General features: G+C 38.7%; 1 protein-coding gene across 4 annotated transcripts in view; it reads left to right on the forward strand.

Moving 5' to 3' along the window:
• The window catches only part of NEDD4 (NEDD4 E3 ubiquitin protein ligase), a 137,459-nt gene extending 112,195 nt beyond the window's left edge, over window positions 1-25,264 (forward strand). For all 4 annotated transcript variants that reach the window (XM_043555360.1, XM_043555361.1, XM_043555362.1 and 1 more), the window contains 17 exons: window positions 1,488-1,607; window positions 3,315-3,515; window positions 6,461-6,541; window positions 6,763-6,817; window positions 6,911-6,969; window positions 8,014-8,079; window positions 11,891-12,120; window positions 13,069-13,190; window positions 13,286-13,356; window positions 14,832-14,927; window positions 15,259-15,332; window positions 15,648-15,708; window positions 18,472-18,531; window positions 18,614-18,721; window positions 19,339-19,435; window positions 22,557-22,629; window positions 23,138-25,264. In XM_043555360.1, coding sequence (XP_043411295.1) covers window positions 1,488-1,607; window positions 3,315-3,515; window positions 6,461-6,541; window positions 6,763-6,817; window positions 6,911-6,969; window positions 8,014-8,079; window positions 11,891-12,120; window positions 13,069-13,190; window positions 13,286-13,356; window positions 14,832-14,927; window positions 15,259-15,332; window positions 15,648-15,708; window positions 18,472-18,531; window positions 18,614-18,721; window positions 19,339-19,435; window positions 22,557-22,629; window positions 23,138-23,240 — 1,677 coding nt within the window. In that variant the 3' untranslated portion in view covers window positions 23,241-25,264. The remainder of the gene's footprint in view (window positions 1-1,487; window positions 1,608-3,314; window positions 3,516-6,460; window positions 6,542-6,762; window positions 6,818-6,910; window positions 6,970-8,013; window positions 8,080-11,890; window positions 12,121-13,068; window positions 13,191-13,285; window positions 13,357-14,831; window positions 14,928-15,258; window positions 15,333-15,647; window positions 15,709-18,471; window positions 18,532-18,613; window positions 18,722-19,338; window positions 19,436-22,556; window positions 22,630-23,137) is intronic.
• The last annotated feature ends 491 nt before the right edge of the window (window positions 25,265-25,755 follow it).

Genomic DNA, 25,755 nt, shown 5'->3' on the forward strand with positions numbered 1-25,755 from the left:
GACCTGGCTGAAGTCGGACGCCCAACCGACTGCGCCACCCAGGCGCCCCCTGAGTGTGGTTTGATTTGTATTTCCCTGATAAGGAGCGACGCTGAACATCTTTTCATGTGCCTGTTGGCCATCCGGATGTCTTCTTTAGAGAAGTGTCTATTCATGTTTTCTGCCCATTTCTTCACTGGGTTATTTGTTTTTTCGGGTGTGGAGTTTGGTGAGCTCTTTATAGATTTTGGATACTAGCCCTTTGTCCGATATGTCATTTGCGAATATCTTTTCCCATTCCGTTGGTTGCCTTTTAGTTTTGTTGGTTGTTTCCTTTGCTGTGCAGAAGCTTTTTATCTTCATAAGGTCCCAGTAATTCATTTTTGCTTTTAATTCCCTTGCCTTTGAAATCCCCTCACTTTTAAGTGTGCAAATGAAGGAATTTTAGTAAAGTTCTACAGTTGTATGAACATCACCACTATCAAGTTTAAGAACCCTTCATCACCCCAAAAAGTTCCCTCAGTCCCAGCACCCGCTCCCAGCCCAGGTAACCACTCTTCTGCTTTCTGTAGCTACACTTTTGCCTTTTCTAGAAATTTCATATAAGTGGAATCATACAGTATTGTAGTTTGATGTCTGGCCTCTTCACTTAATATGATGTTCCTGAGATTTAAACATGCTGTGGTTGAATATCTCAGTAGTTCATGATATTCTATTGTGTACATGTATCTAATACATTTCATTTACCTACCCACCACTATTGGACCTTTGTAAAACTGGGCAACTTTAAATTCCATTATTTTGTAGACTTAACAGCTCATCATAACTGTGAGCAACGTATATCTAGCTCCCGTGTGTCTGGGGAGAGTGTATCTGGTGAACAGACCAATGATGGTAGTTTTTATGTATAAGACACATTGGGAAACCAGGCCAAACCTTGACGAATCCAAAAAGGAAGACCAAATTTGGACTATTTTAAGTAAATCTGGAAATAATCAGATCTCTTTGTTCATTAGTAATAAACTCGTAAGTAGCCACTCCCCAGCCGTTACAGAAAGAAGGCCAGGGTAATTTTGACTCAGCACACATGGGTGATAAATTCTATAGTTAGACTACCTAGTTCAGATCTCAGCTCCATATTAACAATGTATCTGTTAGGAAATTACCCCAATTTTCTAAGCTTCAATTTCCTTGTAAATAAAAATGGGCTACTAATAGCAATTATCTCATTGAGATTTGTGTGGAGGTTAAATGACAGGATCTGTGTTAAAGCATTTAGTGTGTGGTTATCACTACTGTCATGGTTTATTAATGTTGGCATCACTCTCATCATCGTGGTCTGTTCTTTTTTTTTTTAAGTAAAATGTTGTATACTTCATTTCATACACCTTAAAATATAATTTAAAACTCACTTCATTTTAAAGAGAGATAGTGAGAAAAGGATGTGGTCCTTTTAAAAGAATTGCTTTTTAATTAATATTCAGTTTTCCTATTCTTCTTCACTTTAGCTTTTGCCTACTTCATCTGGATTACCACCAGGTTGGGAAGAAAAACAAGATGAAAGAGGAAGATCATATTACGTAGATCACAATTCCAGAACTACTACCTGGACAAAGCCCACTGCACAGGTACCCTGCAATCTGTTAACTTGCCTTCTTACATAATTTAAGCCATCACATTCCTATGGAAGCTGTTACATCACTTTGCAGTATATACTGGATGCTGCTAGCATCTTCTAATTGTTTGCCGGCATTGGCTACCATTTCCTACAGAGCTCCAGTATACGTGGTTACCACTCGTTACCATGTAAAACAAGTCCAACTGGGAATAAAAGGACAGATTGATGATCAAAATTATTTTTGTTGATTGGGTCATTTTGTTATTTGAATGCTTAAAGATCATTATTTTGCTAAAAGATAATCTTAGTGATGATTAGGACCCGTTCAAGAAATTTGTGACGATGACACTTTGTCCTGGCAACAGTGAATGCCTTTGGTGATATTTCCTTGCAAGTGTTTAGAAAAAAGTTTATTTTATCTTTTTTTAAAGTTTATTTTATCTTATCACCATGTCTCTTCCTGAGAAATTTTTTAACACTGAAAAGTACAGAGAATAATCAGGCAAACACCCATCTTCTTAACACCCAGAATTTACCAGCATTAACAAATTACCATATTTGTTTCTAGACATTTTTTTTTTAATTTTTTTTCAACGTTTATTTATTTTTGGGACAGAGAGAGACAGAGCATGAACGGGGGAGGGGCAGAGAGAGAGGGAGACACAGAATCGGAAACAGGCTCCAGGCTCCGAGCCATCAGCCCAGAGCCTGACGCGGGGCTCGAACTCATGGACCGCAAGATCGTGACCTGGCTGAAGTCGGACGCTTAACCGACTGCGCCACCCAGGTGCCCCGTTTCTAGACATTTTAATTCTTAAAATAAAATCTTACAGATAAAAAACTAAATTCATTTTAGCCAAACACTTGGTCCCACTACCCAGAGGGAACACCATATTAAGTCTGTTGGGTATTCTTCCAGTCTTTATTTATTTATTTATTTATTTATTTATTTATTTATTTTGGCTTAAACAAACAGAAATTTCTTTCTCGTAGTTCTGGAGGCTGGGAGGCTGGGAGGCTGAGCTGAGAGTGCAGCATGATGGGTCCTGGTGAGGGCCCACCTCTGGGCTGCAGACTTCCATCTTCTTGCCTTGTCCTCACACAGTTCTTCCAGTCTCTTCCACACACTTACATAGAGAACTAATCAGTGCAAAGTAGTGCTTATGTGCCTGTGTTTCAAATTTTGCCAAGATGTCCTATTACATAACTCTAAATCTTTTTTTTGTGCAACATTATTTTAAAATCCTATCCCTGCTGTTTTACATATCGATCCCGTGTGTTTAACAACTGCCTAATATTTCATTATATGAATATGTTACTTTTCCGTTATCCATTTCTACAGTGGGTATTTGCCATTCATTTTGTGTGCCCAGCATTCAAAGCCACTTCTACATATGGGGAATCCCCCACTTTGTGCATTTTTTGGGCAAGCGGAGACAACCTCCTCTAACTGGCACCGTGGCTTCCCTTGCAGTTGGGTCACATCCCTCTGACCTAGCTTCCTCAGTACAGACTTGGACTGTGACCACCATCTTACCTCTCAAGAATTAGCTGAGAAATTATAAAAGTTATTTTAAAAACAAAGTTTGACAAAACATTTTAGGAGAAAAGTGAGTCTGTAGTGTTTAGATCTATGTTTGCAGGTTGTTCCCTTTTAACCACAGCTATTTGTGTGTTCTCTGGAAAACATGACAACATGACTTAATTAATGTGCTAGGCCGCCGTGGAGACAGGTCAGCTGCAGCCCGGCCAGGGTGCCACACGCCCTCAACCACAGGTCCTCCCGAGTGATTCAGCACAGCAGGTGACCCAGCCAGCTGAAATGGAGCAAGGATTCCTTCCTAAAGGCTGGGAAGTCCGGCATGCACCAAATGGGAGGCCTTTCTTTATCGACCACAACACGAAAACCACTACCTGGGTAACTTTAATACTCTCCGGTTTGAATTTCGAACAACAGTCTTAACTCTTATGTACAGTTCTCCATAACCTTTAGGGTACATTAATATAACCTACATTTCCTACTGTTCATTTTAAGATATGCTGAATTCTTAACAGTATTATTTCTACTCAAGATATATTTATGCCCATTTTTTTCAACGTTTATTTATTTTTGGGACAGAGAGAGACAGAGCATGAACGGGGGAGGGGCAGAGAGAGAGGGAGACACAGAATCGGAAAGAGGCTCCAGGCTCTGAGCCATCAGCCCAGAGCCCGACGCGGGGCTCGAACTCACGGACCGCTAGATTATGCCCATTTTTAGTATTTTTAGGGATTGTCATGGAAACACACTTACTTCCTGTTTTGTTTTTAATTCACTAGACACTAAACCTTAGGAAGATATTTAGTAGTAATCCTTTACCTTTATATGTTGCTTTGTAGTTCCAAAGTACTTTTGAACCCATATCTCATTTAATTCCCAGAAAACCTTGTGGAGGCTAGGTAGAATAGTAGTTTTATTTGAAGATAAGCCTTAAAGTTTTATTGCAGTTGGTTCACCACTAATAGGAAACTTACAGAAAATCAGGAACAGATGACTAGATTTTGGTTAATTTACTTAAAAGACCCAAGTACCTTAATGAAACTAAAATATTTTAATAAATTATGTAATAAAATCATATTAAAACAATAATGTATATAAATTAACCCAAACAAATTGAATTTTGTTCTTTTTTCAGCAATTTGAATTGCCTTAAAAAAATTTTTTTTTCAACGTTTTTATTTATTTTTGAGACAGAGAGAGACAGAGCATGTACAGGGGAGGGGCAGAGAGAAAGGGAGACACAGAATTGGAAACTGGCTCCAGGCTCTGAGCCATCAGCCCAGAGCCTGACGCGGGGCTCGAACTCACGGACCGCGAGATCGTGACCTGGCTGAAGTTGGACGCTTAACCGACTGCGCCACCCAGGCGCCCCTGAATTGACTTTAATAACCTTTTTGAGCTTACCTTCCTAGCTTTAAAAAAATATTAATAAATTAACACTGACAGGTGCCAAAAAGCATGCTCAGGGCCTCAGAAATAACACGTGGTCTAGTTTAATGCCTCTTTAATTCAGCAGTTATTATTTAGAGAAGAGCCCTATGTAGTGACACAATCCCTAAAGAGTAGGGCAAAGTACTCTGGATGGTTTCTGTGATGGAGGTGAAGCTTTAACACTGATCCTACTCTGAGATCTGAGAAATGAATATTGTAGCCTGGGAATGATAGGTTTTCTTTCTTTCTTTTTCTTTCTTTCTTTCTTTCTTTCTTTCTTTCTTTCTTTCTTTCTACTTTTTAATTTTTTTTAATATAATTTATTGTCGAATTGGTTTCCATACAACACCCAGTGCTCATCCCAAAAGATGCCTTCCTCAATGCCCATCACCCACTTTCCCCTCTCCCCCACCCCCCATCAACCCTCAGATTGTTCTCAGTATTTAAGGGTCTCTTATGGTTTGCCTCTTTCCCTCTGTGTAACTTTTTTTTACCCCTTCTCCTCCCCCCTGGTCTTCTGTTGAGTTTCTCAGGATCCACATATGAGTGAAAACATGTAGTATCTGTCTTTCTCTGCCTGTCTTATTTCACTTAGCGTGATACTCTCCTGTTCCATCCACGTTGCTACAAAAGGCCATATTTCATTCTTTCTCATTGCTAAGTAGTATTCCATTGTATATACAAACCACATCTTCTTTATCCATTCATCAGTTGATGGACATTTAGGCTCTTTCCATAATTTGGCTATTGTTGAAAGTGCTACTATAAACATTGGGGTACAAGTGCCCCTATGCATCAGTGCTCCTGTATCCCTTGGGTAAATTCCTAGCAGTACTATTGCTGGGTCATAGGGTAGATCTATTTTTAATTTTTTTGAGGAACCTCCACACTGATTTCCAGATTGGCTGCACCAGTTTGCATTCCCACCAACAGTGCAAGAGGATTGCCATTTCTCCACATCCTCGCCAACATCTGTTTTTCCTGAGCTGTTAATTTTAGCCACTCTGACTGGCATGAGGTGATATCTCAGTGTGGTTTTGATGTGTATTTCCCTGATAAGGAGCAACGTTGATCATCTTTTCATGTGCCTGTTGGCCATCTGGATGTCTTCTTTAGAAAAGTGTCTATTCATGTCTTCTGCCCATTTCTTCACTGGATTATTTGTTTTTTGGGTGTGGAGTTTGGTGAGTTCTTTATAGATTTTGGATACTAGCCCTTTGTCTGATATGTCATTTGCAAATATCTTTTCCTATTCCGTTGGTTGCCTTTTGTTTTGTTGATTGTTTCCTTTGCAGTGCAGAAGCTTTTTATCTTGATGAGGTCCCAAAAGCTCATTTTTGCTTTTAATTCCCTTGCCTTTGGAGATGTGTCAAGTAAAAAATTGCTGTGGCTGAGGTCAGAGAGGTTTTTTCCTGCTTTCTCCTCTAGGGTTTTTGTGGTTTCCTGTTTCACATTCAGGTCCTTCATCCATCTTGAGTTTATTTTTGTGAATGGTATAAGAAAGTGGTCTAGTTTCAATCTTCTGCATGTTGCTGTCCAGTTCTCCCAGCACCATTTGTTAAAGAGACTGTCCTTTTTCCGTTGGATATTCTTTCCTGCTTTGTCAAAGATTAGTTGGCCTTAACGTTTGTGGGTCCAATTCTGGAGTCTCTATTCTATTGCATTGGTCTATGTGTCTGTTTTTGTGCCAATACCATGCTGTCTTGATTACAGCTTTGTAATGATAGGCTAAACTATCATTTCAGAGATGCAGCAAATGAAATAAAAGTAGACTTTTAAAAGAGAATATCTTAAATATCAATTGGCATTAGAAAACATATTAACAGATTGACTTCCTTGATTTTAAAATTTGTGTGTGTGTGTTGTTTTCTTTATTTACTCTACAAAAAAAGGAAGATCCAAGACTGAAAATTCCAGCTCATCTGAGAGGAAAGACATCACTTGATTCTTCCAATGATCTGGGGCCTTTACCTGTAAGTTTGTAGAACTGCTAGCCGTCTAACTTGGCTGTCTCCAGCATTTCGTAGTTTGGAATACAGTAGTTCTTTCACAACTATAAGTAATGTTATTTTAAAGTGTTGATACCTTCTATGAAGAATGGAATATGGAAATTAACTGTGTAACCAATGCTTTTTTTTTGCCCATACATCTAAAACCCTTTTCTAAAATAATTGAAATACATTCTTCATTATAGCCAGGATGGGAAGAAAGAACTCATACAGATGGAAGAATCTTCTATATAAATCACAGTATGTGCAATATGATTTTTTATTACATTATTTTTTGTAGTATTTAATGTTGCACAAGATAATAAACAACATGTTTTTTCTCACCTTCTTCAGATATAAAAAGAACACAATGGGAAGATCCCCGGTTGCAGAATGTAGCAATAACTGGACCAGTAAGTCTCTTTGTATGGGTATGCTCTGATGGGATTGTCCTCTCACCTGTCTTTTCAAGGGTGAATGGTCAAGGACATGATCCTATAGACTTTGAGAGGAAAGCACGTCTGCAATTCTGTCCTCTCCCACCACCCCCCACTCCAGGTCTCAATGGTTTGAAAAGAGGTATAAACTCATTGTCCTTACCCTTACAATACACTTAGGAGACTAGTGAGCCAGGTAGTCAAATGCCAAGGCAGTGGGCCCTTGTCCTCAGGCTGGTACTTGCCACTGCCTGAAAGAGAATGTTGGCAATCCTCAGCAGATCGGAGAGGAGCCAAGAATGTGCCAGGGGAGAAAGTAGACAGCACCCTATCAACTCCAAAGGCATGTCTTGAACTTTTTGGTAGAAATTACTGTAAATACTGGCATGTAAAATACTTACATTCAAGTATAAATATTATTGTGTATGATGTTTATACTGCTCTTCAGTCAGTTTAATGATAAGAGAGTCATTTTCTTCTTTTATGTAGCTACTTATTCCATTTTTAGTTTTGAGATCTTCATTATTTTCTAGTTCACAAAAACAAGTGAAATTGAATATCCTGTTCTTTCAGACTACTCTTTAGTCTCCATGTTTAGTCTTTTTAAATAATGGGTAAAAAAGGCAACTCCTCAGAGTTCAAGGAAAAAGTACATTTTTCAAATTGTTCCCTTAATGGAGAAATCACTTTGAAGGTCTCTTTAGAAATGGAAATTTTCATTTCTAATATTTCTCTACTTGGAAGAAATTTCCTGTTTCTGGCTTTTTGCATTTCAAGAATATTGCATGATGAAAATTACAGCCGTGGGAATTGCTGAATACAATTTAATCTTAAACAGAGAAATTAAAATTTTTAAAGTTTTGTATTTGTTTTTCTGCAAATTAAACTTTTTCTTTCCAAATATTCTCTTTTAATGCCTTTAACTTATGTTCATAAAATATCCAGAGGGGAACTTTTAAAATTGTTCCAGAATAAAAACAACCTAAACCTTTTTTATTTTTCCAAAATTTTCAACTCAAGGCAGTGCCCTACTCCAGGGATTACAAAAGAAAGTATGAGTTCTTCCGAAGAAAGTTGAAGAAGCAGGTTAGTTATATTTATATTGAGTTCTTGGGAATGATTGTTCTGTACACTGAAAGTGTGGGACATGCACTTTTAAAGGTAAAAATAGAGAACTTATTCTCTATTTTAACAACTTTGAATAGTTTCTTATGTGGAAAGCTTGCTTTTTCTTGACTACTCAATGTTACATATCATTAGAGACCACAATTATTTTGTTTCCTTATTTTTCAAGATATCTTATAATATAGAACAATAGTATTAAAGTTTGCTCTTAAAGAGCTCTAACCTGGTTTCCTAGTGGGGTTTGTGGAGCTTGGGATTCAATCTGAGCAAGAGCAGTTCAGGAGATGATCCCCCAGCCTGGTCTCTGATTGTGTAGGAGGGCTCTCTAGATTCCTTTTCTGCTTGGACTGTTGTTTTCCAGTGACAGTTATTCATTCCCTACAACTTCAAATATAACCTACCTCTTCAAAATTTGAAAATACAACTGTGATTGAAACAGTGCTCTTGTTGCTGGTCTCCTTCTGCTTATCAGATGTGTTTAGTATACTTTTTTTCCATCACTACAAATTTAATATTTGGAACTAAAATCATCTGCCCATCTATTTCAATTCTGTTGGTGATGACCGTTTTGTAATGCCTTTCTAATTTGCTCATACTTTTCCCCTTTCCCTGCAGTTTAGGAATACTGCCACTAGGTGGCTATATTGGGTTACACTTTCTTGTGTTCTAAACTGGAAGCCTGCTTTTCCAAAGATTCAAGATGGTGGGTCTGCTACCACAGATTTTTTCATCCAAAACTTAACAAAGAATGAAATATAATAGTTGTTTCGTGAAAATATTTTGTGTCTTAATTAAAGCCTGAAACATCAGCAACTTTTTAAACTCATCTTCAATACTGACTGTGTAAAAATTCCTCTGGAAATTTGTCTTCTACTTCTTAAAATTCTTTGGGATATTAAGACTGTTGATCTATTGGTCTGGTAAATATTTTCACTCTTAATGAAAATGTGCTGATAGAAAAGAAGCTCTAGCTTCTCCACTTGCCACTCTGAACTCTTTCAAATATATTACAGTATCTAACTGTTGATGTCTTCCAGGCAGCAGGAGATATGGAACAAAGCCTTCATAAACAGGTCACAGAACACAGAAACCACAATGAAAGCAGTAATACTTATTAGGCTCTCACTGCATATCAGACATTCTTCTTAGCAATTTACATGTATTCATGTAAAATCTATACTAACTGTATAAGGAAGGGACTGTTATTATCACATTTTGTAGGTGACTAAACTGAGGCACAGAGAGATTTGGTAATGTGATCAAGTCTCATGGTAATTAGTGGCAAAGCCAGACAAATGGTCTAGCTCCACAGTCCGGGTGCTTGATCAAAATTACATATATTGGTGATTAAGAGAGAAAGTTACCCAGAATGCAACAAAGGCATATAAAGAGATAAAAACATGAAAGAAAGGTTAACAAACATGGAGTTATTCCAGAAGGAGAGACTCAAGAGCATGAGGAAGAGTCTAAGAACCTGCATCCTTAGTTTATCAAAAAGTCCCTAGTAGGATTTAAAAAATAAAATTCGTATCAGACACGTTACAGCAAAAGAGCAGAACACAAAACAAAAATGTTTTAAAACTATCGCTACAAAGCCCTGAGTTGTCTTTAACCTTTTGCTCTTACCATCTCGTTAGTTAGGAACAAGGGTGGCTAATCATTATTGAGCTCACCACGTGCCAGATACCAACTAAGCACATGAAATGCATTATCCCATTAAGTTCTGAAACAGCTCCATGGGATGACTATTATTATTGTCCCAACTTACAAATGAGGAAATTAATCCTAGAAAAGATATGTGAAATGGAGCTGGGATTTGAACACCAGGCCCTGACCCCAGAATCCACACCCTGGTCCACTGCTCAGCCCAAACAGGGAAGTTGCTCCTCCTGCCTTCTGTCTCTTCCATTGCCATCCCTCTCTCACACGGTCTGTTTCAGGGTCCTTAACTGATTGGTGTGCATCTTGTCTCTCCTTTTATTTTATCCCCCCAAAAAATTTTTTTAAGTTTATTTTGAGAGAGAGCACAGAAGCTGGAGTGGGGGAGAGGTAGAGGGCTGTGGAGAGAAGGAATCCCAAGCAGGTTCCACTCTGTCAGTGTAGAGCCCACTGTGGGCCTTGAACTCACAAACTGTGAGATCATGACCTGAGCTGAAATCAAGAGTCCAATGCTTAGCCCACTGAGCCACCCAGGCACCCGTTGTCTCTCCTTTTAAAACCACCCTCTACTCGGCCCCATCAGCCTCTGAGAACAATCTGATCTTGCAACCCCCTGCTCAGCAGTTTTCCCAGTCAGCACCCCTGCTTCCTACACTCTGACCCCAGGTGACTTTTCACCTTCTCTTCTCACTGCAACCCCTTCCCTCCTTTCTGCTCCCTCTCGCTGTTAAATACATGAGACTCCCCTGTGTGCTCTTCCCTTGGCCTGCTGCTCCTCAGGCCTTCCCTCCCTCTCCCTCTCCCTCTAGTCAGGACTTGCTCTTAAAGCCTCCTGGATCACCTCCCTTGCAATTAATATAGCTCAGTCTTTTAGGTCCCACCAAACATGGCTTATATCTTTATTATTACCAATTTTCTTACTCTTGCAAGTCTCAGGATTAGTAACATTTACATTTGTTTCTCACACACAATTATATACTCCTTGGATTATAAACTCCTTGAGGAAGGAACCATATCTTATACCACATTTTTATTCTTTTTACCTCCCATCCCCATTACCATAGCTACATAGCATGAGGTCTGGCCCAGAGCATGCGGCTGCCCAAGAGCAGGCCCTCAGTAAATGCTAGGCTGCACAGATGCCTAGTGTCTAGTCTAAAAGTGTTTTTCTCCAATATTGCCTTTATTTTTAAATGTGTAAGCAGCAGAGGAAACTGCCTATATTATGCTCATATTGCTTATAAAAACTGCCTATATTACTATGTTTCTGTAGGGCTTTCCATTTTCCCTAAACATCTTAAGAGTGAAATTGATTTTTTTTTCCATTAGAATAAACTCTCTTGCCTTTTTTTGAAGTGACAAAATTTTCTCTTATGGGTTTCCACTTGAACATTGTTCACAAAGCACTCAAGAGTGAAATATCCATATATCTTTTTATAAAATTTACAGTAAGATCTGCCTAAAAGCATAGTTATCTACATTTGTCACGTAAGAAAAGGACATACAAAAAAATCAATGAGACAGCAGAGCCTTGAGAGCTAAGACTTTCTTAACTTCTGTCTTCAGTTTCTTCATCCATAAAATGGAGATTATATTAATAGCTTCTTCATTGTGTTGTTATGAGGAGTAAATGAGTTAACCCATTAAAATGCTGGGAACCATGCCTGGGACAGTCTGTAAATGTTAGTGCCTATTAATGAGTGTGGCAGGAGAGGCTCCAAGGAAGAAAGGTGGAGGTTGGGAAAAAACCTGAACCAATGGGCAGGCAGCAAATAGCAGGCATTGGCTAGACTGTAGGTCGCAGGATGGTATTGGAACTTAATATAGAAACGACTGCTCATGAAATGCCTTCATTGTGAGCATTATTGCCACTATCAGTAACTGCCTCTTCCAGTATAAAAATCAAAAGTCTATATTGTTAGGTAATTAGAGAAAAATGTGTGAATTCTTTTATACCATAAAGGAAATATGAGGCAATATTCCTAGTCATGTGTTCCCTAATAAAGGGTCTTGGGCACAAGGTAGAACACAATGATTTTATTTCCATGAGAAATAAATTTGCCATCATGTTGAATTGATTTCAAGCATAAGTCTCTCTTCTCTGGGTTTTCAGAATGACATTCCAAACAAATTTGAAATGAAACTTCGCCGTGCAACTGTCCTTGAGGACTCTTACCGGAGAATTATGGGTGTCAAGAGAGCAGATTTTCTCAAGGCTAGACTGTGGATTGAGTTCGATGGTGAAAAGGGATTAGATTATGGAGGAGTGGCCAGAGAATGGTTCTTCTTGATCTCAAAGGAAATGTTTAACCCTTATTATGGGTTGTTTGAATATTCTGCTACGTAAGTATCTTCACAATAACTGTATTCACAATGACAGAAAAAAAAAATCACCTGGGTGGCTCAGTCAGTTGAGCATCCAACTCTTGATTTCAGCTCAGGTCATAATCCTGGGGTCATGGGATAGAAGAGCCCCGCATCAGGCTCTGCACTGTATGTGGAGCCTGCTTGGGATTCTCCCTCTCTCTCTGCTCCCCTCCCCTGCTCGCTTCTCTCTCTCCTCCTCTCCCCTGCTCACGCCCTCCTTAAAATATAATTAAAAAAAAAAAAATGAAAGTAACAAAGAGTTCTATGATGCAAGGAAATGTGTGTTACAATGTGCCAGAAAGGGGAGACTATAACTAATGTTGTTTCAGAAATAACTCTGTAAAAAACTGTGGTAAAATATGCATAACATGAGATTTACCATTTTAACCATTTTAAGTGTGCAGTTTAGCAGCATTAAGCACATTCACAAGTTTGTGCAATTGTCACCACCATCCATCTCCTGAACTTTCTCATCATCCCAGACTGAAACTGTACCCATTAAACACTAATTCCCTTGTTCCCTGGAAGTCACCATTCTGCCTCTGTCTCTGTGAATTTGACTACTCTAGGTACTTCATTTAAGTGGAATCATACAGTATTTTTCCTTTTGTAACTGACTTATTTCATCAGCACAATGTTTTTAAGTTTCATCCACAGCATAGCATATTTTCTTTCTTTTCGAGGCCCATTACATGAGAGGAATACCACATTTTGTGTATCCATTCTTCTATTGATGAACATTTGGGTTGTTTCCACCCTTTGACAGAAATGACTATTTTTAAAACCATTAAATCCAGTGGTCTAATGTGGTTCTAATAGAGGTAAACAACTCCAAAAAGAGAGAGCTAATTTATAATTATTTGTCATATTAAAATTTTTATATGAAGTGTGGAGAGGAGCATTTAAATGTGGCTGTCTTTACAGGGATAATTATACCCTGCAGATAAATCCAAACTCTGGATTGTGTAATGAGGATCACCTCTCTTACTTCAAGTTTATTGGCCGGGTAGCGGGAATGGCAGTTTATCATGGCAAACTGTTGGATGGTTAGTATTAAGCATAAAACTTTTTTTTTTAAGTGAAATGATCTTATTTCTTTCATTTGGTAATCATTTTTCAATATATTTGATTTTTTTGAAAGGTTTTTTCATTCGCCCATTTTACAAGATGATGCTACACAAACCAATAACACTTCATGATATGGAATCAGTGGTATGTCTTTTTCACTTATAATGTGGACAAAGTATGATTTAACAAGCAACCGGTTATTTTAAAGTTAGAATTTAATGATGAAATTAAGATTATCGTGTTCTAAATTATAAACACATATTTTCCCCAACATTCTGTTATGAAAATTTTCTAACACATAATAAAAGTTTAAAAATTTTACAGTGGACAGGGCCACCTGGGTGGCTCAATTGGTTGAGCATCTGACTTCAGCTCAGGTCATGATTTCATGTTTCCTGAGTTCGAGCCCCACATCAGGCTCACTGCTGTCAGCTCAGAGCCTGCTTGATATCCTCTGTCCCCTCTCTCTCCCCCTCCCCCACTTAAGCTCGCTCTCTCTCTCTCTCTCTCTCTCTCTCTCTCAAAATAAATATTTTTTAAAAATTTTATAGTGGACATATGTGCTCCACCGCCAAGATTCCATACTTGGCTTATTTTATTACACATCTGTCCATCAGTTCACCCATGTGTCCATCAATCCATCTTTTTTTGTTTTCTGATGCATTTCAAATAATGTTACAATATCAGTAACTTCTCCCTAATTACTTCAATGTGCTATATACAACAAGTTTATGTATTTCTTGCATCAACATTTGAATTGTGATCTTTTATGATAAATGGAGTATGTTTTCAAAATGGCAGTCCTTGTGGTTAGGCCACTATAAAGAAATGGAAACCTAAGGATTAAAGGCCTGACTATAGCCTTGCTACCTGTACTGAATAGCCTCATATACTGTGTGTACACACGGATTCCAAGATCTCTTCTTGGGTACCAAGTACACTTTTGATTCCTTTCTTAGGATACCTTATCAAGGTGGATGGTGTAATTCCTTATGACTCATAAGATTTTGGTTATTTGGGTTGTCTAATTGAGGTTCTGTATTTAATTTGAGGTTTTTCTTTAACTTGGGCCGGGTATACATAACAACTTGCTCATAGCTTCTTAAACAGACTCTCAATTGGCCATATGAGAAAGGTGCTAAGTGCTCCTGGGTATCCATGGAAGTTAGTATTCATCAGAAAACCATTTTATTTGACGCTTCAACTCGATAATAAAATCTGTACCTCTGCTGCTGCTACGTAGAAATAGATTTTCAAACTTTCAAACTGGGCATCACTCAGAGGCGCCTGGATGGCTCAGTTGGTTAAGCGTCTGACTCTCGATTTCGGCTCAGGTCATGATCTCATGGTTTGTGAGTTTGAGCCCTGCATTGGGCTCTATGCTGACAGTGCAGAGGTTGCTTGGGATTCTCTCTCCCTCCCTCTCTCTGCCCCTCTCCGCTCATGCTCTCTCTCTCTCTAGTTACTGCATTCTTTGTATAACACGTATGTATAGGAAAAGATGTCCTACTGACTTTTCATCTTTTGTCCAAGTATTCAGATCCTCAGCATACTTTGTTTCCAGGTTCATGGGTTTTCTTGTTATGTACAAATTTTAAATATGCAATTTCCTCATCTAGGATAGTGAATATTACAATTCACTAAGATGGATTCTTGAAAATGATCCAACAGAACTGGACCTCAGGTTTGTCATAGATGAAGAACTTTTTGGACAGGTTTGTAAATTTTGATTAATTAAAATGGAACATAAATTTTGAAACATGTTATAACTCAAGTTTAGAAGTTAAATAATTCATATTCTCAACACATTTCTGTGCTCTGTTTTTAAATTTATTTTCCAGTAACAAAAGCTGTCTCAGCAAGAATTTCTGCTTTCTTTGACATTTGACTCATTCCATGTTTATTTTAGTAAAACTAATATTTTAAGTTTTCTTAGCTTGTGAATGGATTTAATTTAAAACACTGTGTTTCTGGTATAACTATGATTTGTATATTTTATTTTTTTTTCACTAAAATAACATATAAAGATATCATGCTTAATTTCAGACACATCAACATGAGTTGAAAATTGGTGGATCAGAAATCGTTGTCACCAACAAGAACAAAAAGGAATATATTTAGTAAGTATTTTGTTAGCAAGTATTTTATTATATTTAGTAAATACTTTACTGGAAATAACTTTGTAGTGCTTTGTGGGAAGACCTTTTGTATCTTCTTTCTCTTTGTTCCTTCATCACCAGAGTCTCAGTGTTCTTTTTTCTCTTTCTATTACAATGCCATATTATCCACTCATAATCACTTTTTTGCCTTGGGCTTACCTAGCCTTTAGTTAGTTAGTTAGTTAGTTAGTTAGTTAGTTTCCAGCTGGAATAAATATACCTTAAATTTTTTCCTTGGTTCATGTGAAAAAAATGAAATGTTTTGTTTCTTTTTAGTCTTGTAATACAGTGGCGATTTGTAAACCGAATCCAGAAGCAAATGGCTGCTTTTAAAGAGGTATTCATTTACTTTCGCTTGTTCTTCTGTAATTCTAAAGTAAAATTCAGGAGTTTCAAGTATTGGGGCCCACCATGTCTGGGAAGAATTAATAGATGACTGGCTTTTAAAAACAATTTTTCATTGTATTTTTATATTAAAAATATTAAAATGAACAGATGTTCACTGTTAAAACTCAGTCATTCAAGAAGTCCATACAGTTAACATTGACAGTCCCCCTTCATGTCAGTCCCCACTTCTCATCTTTTCCCAGTCATGACTGCTGCATCTTAAGCAATCTTAGGTGAATAAGAGTCAAGAGTGGGGAGTAGGGAGGGGCACCTGGGTGACTCAGTCAGTTAAGCGTCTGACTTCAGCTCAGGTCGGGATCTCATGGTTTTTGAGTTCGAGCCCCACATCAGGCTCTGCAGTGACAGCATGGAGCCTGCTTTGGATTTTCCCTCTCTCTCTCTCTGCTCCTCCCCTGCTCGCACTCTCTCTCTCTCTCAAACATTAAAAAAAAAAAAAAAAAAAAGACTGCTGTAGGGATAGTGGAATATGCCACCTATTTTCCTACACGGGATCACACTATACATGTTGGTTTGTGACTTGCTTTCTTCTCTTATCAAATATTTATTGGAGATCCTTACATGTCAAGATGCGTAACTACCCTTCCTTGTGCTTGGGGCTGCATTTTATTCATAATGTAAATTCGTAAGTTATTTAAACTTCCCCCATTGGTGGACATTTAGGCTATTGTCAGTGCACTCATTTCTTAAACTAACTTAAAATCTTCTGTTACATATTCATCAAGTACTTTTTTAATTTATTCAGTATCGAGCACTCACTATGTGTGTGGTGCTGCACAAGGCAGAAAGACATAGGTCCTGCTTTAGGGGGCAGCGCATCTGGAGTGAAGCGGACAGAGGCAAGCCTGAAGTGCTTGGTAAGCACAGGGAGAGCTGGAAAAGGGAAAGAGGAGGTGCAGGAAGGGATAGGGAATGCCTAGAGGACCTGGCCGGCCGCACAGAAGAAGGCAATGCAGTTCTAAACACAACGAATGGCACATGTAGTCTGGCAATAAGACAGACTGTGCACATGTTAGAGAAAATGCCAGCAATTCAAACACTGTTGAGGTGATGCAGGAGGTAGAACTAAGCTGGAGAGCTGAGCAATAGCAGGTTATGAGGGGTCTCTTTGCTAAACTGAAAACAGATGGAATTTGGGGTTTTTGTGGAAGGCGAATGAGGGGAAGGAAGGTGGCATTAAAGGCTGTTCTCCAGTAAAACAGCAGGATTCAATTTACATTTTAGACCATTCTGGAAGTGGTGGGTAGTGAGTTAGAGATGGGTAAGACTAGCAGCAGGGCCAGATGGGAAGGTCCTACGGGGATCCAGGTGAGAAAAAGGAAGGCAGGAGCTAAGGTGCTGTGGTAAGATAGCCGTGTGTGTATTTGAGTGGCATTCCAAAGGGACAACTGCAGCTTAGTGTGCTTTAAAGGATGGAGATCTGGGGCGCAGCATGGATTTGGGAATCATCTGTTTATGTGCACTGGAGCTGTGGACTAGGTAAGGCAGGAAATTGGAAAGAATGGTAAGAACAGCGAAAGTAGATGGCCACCGTGGAGATGTGGGAACACCGACATTGAAGGAATGAGCAGTAGAAAAGGAGACTTCGGAGCACCTGGGTAGCTCAGTCAGTTAAGCGTCAGACTCTTGATCTCAGCTCAGGTCGTGATCAAGCCCCAGCTCTGTCAACACAAAGCCTTCTTGGGATTCTCTCTCTCCTTTCTCTATACCCCTCTCCTGTTTACACGCTCTCTCACCCTCTCTCTCTCTCTCTCAAAATAAATAAACTTAAAAAAACACACACAGCAATATCTGGGTCATAACCCTGGACCTGGAGACTAATTCAGTTGGACCAGACATTGCTTTAAGAAAAAGGAAAGGAAACTTGGAAGGAAATTAGCAAATGCAGACAGAGGCACAAGAGAAAAACCACCAACAGCAGGCAAAGTTTCAAGAACAGAGGTGTGTTCGACAATATCATAGTGTGGATAAGTCAAATAAAATACAGAACTAGAAAGTGTTTATCAGAGTTAGCCCCAGAGCTGTCTTTGACTCTTTCCAGCACAGCTTCAGGGAAGCAGTGGCGGGCAGGTCAGATAGCAGTGGGTGGAGGCAGGGACAAGGGTGAGCGGGTGGGTTCAGTAATGTTTAATAACTTGGCAGTGAGGAGAAGAAAGACGGGTTTGCTTTTTTGTTGTGTTTTTAAGGTAGATAGGCTTAAATAAATGTAAATGCATGAGGAGTGAAATAATAAAGGGAAGGAGGTTTAGTGAAATGAGCCCCTTGGGGAAGCAAATAAAGCACAGAGAGAAAGCAGTACCCATCTCCACTGCAGTGAGAAGGGGGCCAGAATGGATTTCGGTCTGGTTCGTACGTGGGAATGCAGAAGGCTGAGGGAATTCCATAAGCACTTCTATGTTCTCTTTCAAATAAAAATTATCTGCTGTAAAGAAGGGATGGAAGAGAAGGAAGCAACTTGGGAAATGTGGGGACGTTTCACAACAGCCGTTTTGAGGAATCAGTGAGAGAGAACAGACTGTGGACACATACATTTTCTTGCCAGTATTGAAATCTTGGTTAACTTAAGAAGCCATGGGTGGGTAGCGATAGGGATCTCTGTGGATGTGGGATTTCTCCAGTAACAGCCCAGAAGCTGAAGTTTAAGAATGAGGATCGACTCTGCTAACCAGTTTTTTAAATACATTCTTTCTACTAGGGATTTTTTGAACTAATACCACAGGATCTCATCAAAATTTTCGATGAAAACGAACTAGAGGTAAGAAATATTCTTACTTTAAAACAGGATTTTTATACTCATTATTTTTCTTGTCTACAGTTTGACTTTTCTTATTATGTAGCTTCTTATGTGTGGATTGGGAGATGTCGATGTGAATGACTGGAGAGAACACACAAAGTATAAAAATGGCTACAGTGTGAACCATCAAGTGATACAGTGGTTTTGGAAGGTAATTGAAAGCTTCTGTTTCCATAAATTACTTTTCAATAGATTCAATCATGTGTAACCATACTAGTGGATTACACATAGATAACATCGATGATGTTGTTTTGTATACGTCTACCTTCTGGGTGTGGTTCCAACCTCCATACGTATTTATAGATAAGTAAGTGTTCAGAATGTAGTAAATGGCAGTAACAGCTGCAATGAGTGCTTAGTTCCTTATTAACTTAGAAACTGTTTGAGAGCACTTGTAATAACCTACAGTGTATTCTCTGGGACTCCTGCATGGCTCCTTTAAATGTGATTTTCCATCTAATAGAGAAATGTGTATGCAACTCAATAATATCAGTAAATGTAATTTTTAAAAAGCCATGACTCACATCCAAGAAGATTTTTTTGTCACTTCATTAGAAGACTGTGATCTCATTCTAAAGAGGCACCATGTAGCCTTGGAAGTGAAGTTTTAGAAACTTTATAGTCACCCATAAACATAAATGTAACTAACAGAAAGGTGTACATTTAATAACTGATCATGAATACCAAAAATTCTGACAGCATTCTTCAGGATAGTTGTGTTACTTTTGTTCCAGTGATATTCCTAAATGCTGTTTTTATCTTATTCAGGCTGTTCTAATGATGGACTCAGAGAAAAGAATCCGATTACTCCAGTTTGTCACTGGCACATCTCGTGTGCCTATGAACGGGTTTGCAGAACTATATGGTAAGGATTTTCCATAGATCACTTAAAAATGGAGTGATGCCATTTGCCTTTTCATTGCTGATTAGTTGTCAAGCTTCTATTATTTATACAAACATTTAGCTTAGTAAAAAGAATTAAGATCCTTAGATGATTTAATCAGACACACTGAAGTACACCAGAAGATACGAACACCTTCTAATCAGATACCAAAGGAAAAAGCATACAATGACTCGAGTTACTTTCTACTTTTGAGTTTTATTTTATATTTTTAAAGTTTATTTATTTATTTGAAGGGGGGGAGAGACAGAAAGAGAGAGAGGGAGAAAGAGAATCCCAAGCAGGCTCGAACTCACAAACCATCAAATCATGACCTGAGCCAAAACCAAAAGTTGGACACTTAACTGACTGAGCTACCCAGGTGCCCCTCCAACCTTGAATTTTAAATTTGATTCCCACTGTATGTTCCATCACATAAAAAGCATTGTCTGTAGGGTGATAATTTAGGGCAACATGTAATGCCCCACAGAATGTTAGTAAGTGTACAAAAAAAACAAAGAGGGAAATACATTTGAGGGAAATACTAGACTAAACAAAGTTGAGTAGATTTCTTTGGGACTCGTTCAGAATCTTTACTATGAAAAAAAGGGGTTTCCAAAATGTATTTGATCATGGAATCCATGTGTATGTGCATTGGCTTGTGTGATGTGCGTGGTTGTGTTGTGCCTGCCTGTGTGTGTGTGTGTGTGTGTGTGTGTGTGTGTGTGTGTGGTGCATGTATATGTGGTAGTGATTAGAGGGTAGAGAATCTCATCAAACTACTATTCCTCAGCTTTGTAGGAAATGGCAAGACTGGTGACAAGACTGCACATATCTTTCATATTCAAAATAGTTACTATAAAGTGAAATTCTGCAGATCCATCAAACTGTTTTCCAGTTGATATATCTCATAGCACTAGAGGTGTGTTTTGTAAAAATAACTACTGGGGCACCTGGGTGGCCGAGTCGGTTGAGCATCCAACTTTCAATTTCAGCTCAGGTCATGATCTCACTGTTCATGGGTTCAAGCCCCATGTCAGGGTCTGTGCTGACAATGCAGAGCCTGCTTGGGATTCTTTCTCTCCACTCTCTCTGCCCCTCCCCCCACCACTCTCCTCTCTCTCTCTCAAAAATAAATAAACATTTAAAAACCCTACTGTTTCTGATGTAGATCACCTTTTCTCAAATCAATGAATATCTGTTTATTGGAATGACATTTACTTGCTCTTAAAGATTTTAAGAAGAATATCTTTCAGAGAAGGTATAGCTCAGATAGAGTCCCACTCAGAGCAACAATGAAGTTTAGAATTGTTCTGGGAATGACAAGTCAGAACTGCTGCGTCAGTAGTTACTGAGCTGAATTTTTCATGCAAAGAGAAAGCTGTTGCTGTCTGATGGGATCACTAACCCCCAGCCCTGTCGGTCTCCTCCTCAGCAAACCTGGTCTCCTTAAGCTTCACGTATATTTGTTTGCAGAACCCGTTAAGCACGTGCCACTTCCCCACCTAGAGCTACTGCGCACCCTGAGAAGAATGGGGCTCTGCCCTAACCAGTACGCCCCTTCCTTGCCTAGTTAGATATCTTTGCATTTGTCTTTGCAGTGATTTCCCGTGACTTCCCTTCCTTTCTCTTCTTTTACACTTTAGCCAATTACAGTAGGGAAAGATCAAGGCAGGACAAACACCTGCTTCCATGTCTAGCTCCACATCCCTCTTTTAGGCAGTCCAGGCCTACAGCCATCCACTGATTTCATGAATTGTTTGGAATTTGGGGAAAATATCCCACACATGGAGCCAGAGGTGGTTGATTAGAATATAACACAAATTCTTATGCACTTTCAGAAAGAAGTAGCAGTTGCTTCAAAATGTTAATATTATAATGCACTATCATCTAGCCAATTAAAAGTGTGTAAGGTGTATATCAGTTGACTTAGAGGAAATTTTTGCAATGGATTGTTAAGGTGAGAGAATCAAGAGGCAGGGAAATATATATGATTCTGTGTTATGGAAAACAATGACTAAAGTACTGACATTTTAACTGTGAACATAACTGTGATGTATGGTGTGTATAAAGCAATACTTTTTGAGAAAACTAATATTGAGAATAGCCAATATTTTTAGTACTGCTTCTGGCAATTACACTCACACACATAATTGGATAGATTACAAGATATGGGGAAAAGTATGGAAGGTTTTACATGGGTTATTAACACTGATTACCTGGGTGGTGGGAGGATGCTGAGAATTGGAGAAAGGAAGAGCTAAGTGAAAACTTCAAAGAAAAAAAAATTCTGAAAGGGTCCTTGATAAAACAAAAATGTAGCATGGATAACATGATCACATGCAAACAAAATTCCACATGTATGCACATGCACAAAACGATTCATGATCTAATGTTTACTCAGATTTAATAGTGGAATTTGAGGTGATTTTTATACCCTTCGTTATATTTTTCTCTATTGCTTCAATTTTCTTGCAGTGAGATTATATAATCAGAAAAAAATAAAGCTTTTTTTAGTGGGACTGAAAAAAGAAAGAAAATAACTCATTTTCTCTTTGTACCTATGAAGGAGGTGGTATATGGAAACACAGAGCTAGAAAACAGCAAAAATATCACCAGATATACTACCTAGAGGCAGAGAGACATCGTGGCCATAGACGAGCTGATGGAGGGGAATCTTTATCTCGTATCTGGACAATGAAGCCATCAAGTATAGGAGAGCCTTCATTTCTTACGAGTTTAAAGAAACTCGATTAGTTCTCTGCATGTTTAAGTTCTGCATTGGAAAACTGAGTTGTGAAATTCTAGGGATTTCTATAAAGAATAAATGAAACTAGGGGTGCCTGAGTGGCTCAGTTGGTTAAGCGTCCAACTTCAGCTCAAGTCATGATCTCACGGTTCTTGAGTTCAAGCCCTGCATCAGGCTGTGTGCTGACAGCTCAGAGCCTGGAGCCTGCTTTGGATTCTGTGTTAGCCCTCTCTCTGCCCCCCCCCCCCCATTCCACACACTCTCTCTCTCTCTCTCTCAAAAATAAATAAATAAATAAATAAATAAATAAATAAATAAGAGAATGAGTGAAACCAGAGCAACCCTTCTTCCTTACAGGTTCAAATGGACCACAGTCATTTACAGTTGAACAGTGGGGTACCCCTGAAAAGCTGCCAAGAGCCCATACATGGTAAGTGGTTTCTTAAACACTTAGAGAATGAGTTTTCTGAGAGTAAAGCTCCCGTGACAGATAGTCTAGGTACAGAAGGTCTAGCCGCTCTGTGCTGCAGCAGCAGCAGCAGCAGCAATGGAGGAAGCAGAAACACCAACCCAGGAACAGGTGTATCTTTGCCAGGTAGGCCTGGGCTTGAAGTCCAGGTAGGTGAACATTGGAGAGGCCGGTCTCAGCTGTTGACCATATATTGCCTCCCTAGCATGAAGGATGGGCCATCCCAAGAGAAGCTGGAACATTCCCTTTTGGAGATTAAAGTAGCAGATGAACCCAGACATTTGGAAGTCAAGGTGGTTTTGACAGGACACGACCAAGAATTCATGGGATGAGTCCACAGCTACAGTCCAGTCCTGTATCTTCCTTCTCCCAGTTATAAAACGTCTTCCAGCATTGTTGAGCATGTCATGAGTAGCACCATTACTATTGGTCTGTCAGCGTGGTAACCAGTCCCTCTCTGTTCTTTCAGCTTTAATCGCTTGGACTTGCCACCCTATGAATCATTTGAAGAATTATGGGATAAACTTCAGATGGCAATTGAGAACACTCAGGGTTTTGATGGTGTTGATTAGATTCCAAATAACAATCTGGAGTGTTTCACTGCCTCTTTTGTATAAGCAAAATCTTGACTTATGGTTTTCCAGGGAACTACTAAACCTTGGCCATTGTTTCTTCCCAGAGAGTGGGGAAAAATCACATAAAAGCATATGAAAAAATAGTATGACAGCCTTACCATTATTTCATTCACTCTTAAATAATGTGTTGCATTTACACAGCTGTTTCTCTCTGTCTTTAGAGTTCACACTCTAGGATATAAGTCCTGTGTGCCTGAAATAGTGAGTTCTGTCCTTAACATTTACCTCTTTTACAGTATTGGCCAGGCAGTTGTTTCTTAAACTACTGAAATGATAACTGTGAAATATTTGTGATAAGTGTCATGTGTGAAAAGTGTGATGCTTTTTGAGAAGGAAAACTGAAATTTGGAAAAGAACACTTTACAATGGAGTAAACTGCAATATACTTAGTGCTGCCTGCAGCTCTTTATTATTTTGTAGACCTTCCTGCCGCACCTTAGCACCCAGATTTTTGGAAAACCCTTGGGAAGTGTGTTACCTATACTTTTAGTCAACTGACTCACTTGCAAAAAACAAAAAATGTTTGCTTCTTTATTTTAAAGTATTTGGCTTTTGTTAACATGTAGCTTTACTAAACAAGGTGGTTTGTAAGATATGTGAAGCAAGTTCAAATTTGCAGAGCGTGAAGAGTATTAACTCCGTCGCCTTGCCTGTATATCCTCATGGTTCATCAGCATGGTCATCACTCCTTCGCGTTTAAGGGAAAAGAATTCCTTCTTCGAACATTAAACGAAAGCTCCACAGAGCAGTATTTCTAAGTATGCCTTGAAGAACTAAGTTAAGTGTATAGTACTTTTCTAGTCATTCTTTACACTTGCACAATTACGTAGTAAATCTATGTTTACAGGGTTTATTATGTTTACAGACTAAGCTAATTTCTATAGTTGCATTTTTATATTTTTAGTATTTCACTTTAGTCAAAAAACCAAATAATTTGTTAAAAATAACCAAAGAATAGTCATGATGCACAATTTGTATTAAATTTATTACCATATTTCTTATGCTTTTTAAAAATACTGTTTACTATGAAAATGATAACGTTTTACTCTAAATGCAAAACTCTTTAGGAAAAATGCTACAAGTAGGATCCTACTTTAACCAAATAGAAGTACGTAGACATCACGTGCATGCATTCAACAAATGTGTTACTGCATGCCTGCTGTGTGCTTGGCACTGTGCCAGGCCCTGGGGGTCAGGGCCGAGAGCTTCAAAGATATCTAGCTCAGTCCTCACCTCAAGGAACTTATAGATGTGTAAATGAATTTTTAAACAATCAAAAGAGGGGTGAGAAGCAAAAGGCAAAAGGGAAAGTGTCCCAGGGCACCTGCAAAGATAAAGTGTGCCAAGACTGTATTTATATGTTTCATACGTATATTAGAAAGATTATACAGAAAATGCTCTTGCAGAAAGTTCAACCTATTTCTCACTATGGTGTCTTGGTCATTTAGGAATAATTGTAAATATATGTTATGAATCTTCTTAAATACATATATATACTCCAAGAGTTGTAAAAGAGTGCTGCTGGCTATTGGTTTCAGTTGGACAACACAATAGGTACAAGTGTGACAGTAGCCAACCCACTTGCCAAATGCCTCTAGATCAGTGCACCCTGCATTTTGTCTTCACCTGAGTTAACCAGCGTTCAGGCAAGACTACCAGATATAGTGCGAGTTTTATCACTTAACAACTGTTTAAACTGAAGCAACGTACTTAACGTCTCTGGGCTCCTGTTCTTTCATCCATCAAAGGAGAACAATCACACCCACCCTCATTGCCATGGAAGACTGTTGTGGGTTCCAGAGAGCTGTTTTGTAAAGTCTGATACAATCAGAAGATGCTTTGTGCTTTGTGCTGACCATCAGATTTTGTCAAATCAGGTGTGCACACTAGCTACACTCCCAAAGAAGAACTCTTCATTTAAAAATAAAATGTCTGCTAATAAACAAAGAAGTAGGAACATCTCTGATAGTGTGTGTATATACGTTTATCTGTACATGGATCTTACCATCAGAATTCATTTTCTCCACATCAGCAAAATAATATTAATATGGGCCAATGCATTTTGAAATGTCCTCCTTATAGAGACCTTAATGTGAAAACTATTTTTGTTAAAACAGGATTTTACCACATGGTTGTTTAAATATCATTTCTGTGAAATATCATAGCAGATAGGAGCTTGAGAAAATACAAAGCGTGCTTTTCATCTGACTGATAATTCACTTGGATGATCCTGTAACTCCCATAAAGTGTTAATGACTCCCAAGGTGTCAATGAGACCAGACACTCCACCAGCTCCCAGCCACAGACCGTCTTCCCTTTCGTCTCCAGGTGTGGATTGATGGTCTGGAAGGAACTTGTATCAAGTGACACAGCCTCTCATCCCAGAAAGAAAAGTGTCTCAAATGCAATCTACAGCTGGAGAGTAAATAGGGTCATTTTCATAAAGCAAGGA

Source organism: Prionailurus bengalensis, chromosome B3 (genome assembly GCF_016509475.1).
Source record: "Prionailurus bengalensis isolate Pbe53 chromosome B3, Fcat_Pben_1.1_paternal_pri, whole genome shotgun sequence".
Classification (NCBI taxonomy): domain Eukaryota; kingdom Metazoa; phylum Chordata; class Mammalia; order Carnivora; family Felidae; genus Prionailurus; species Prionailurus bengalensis.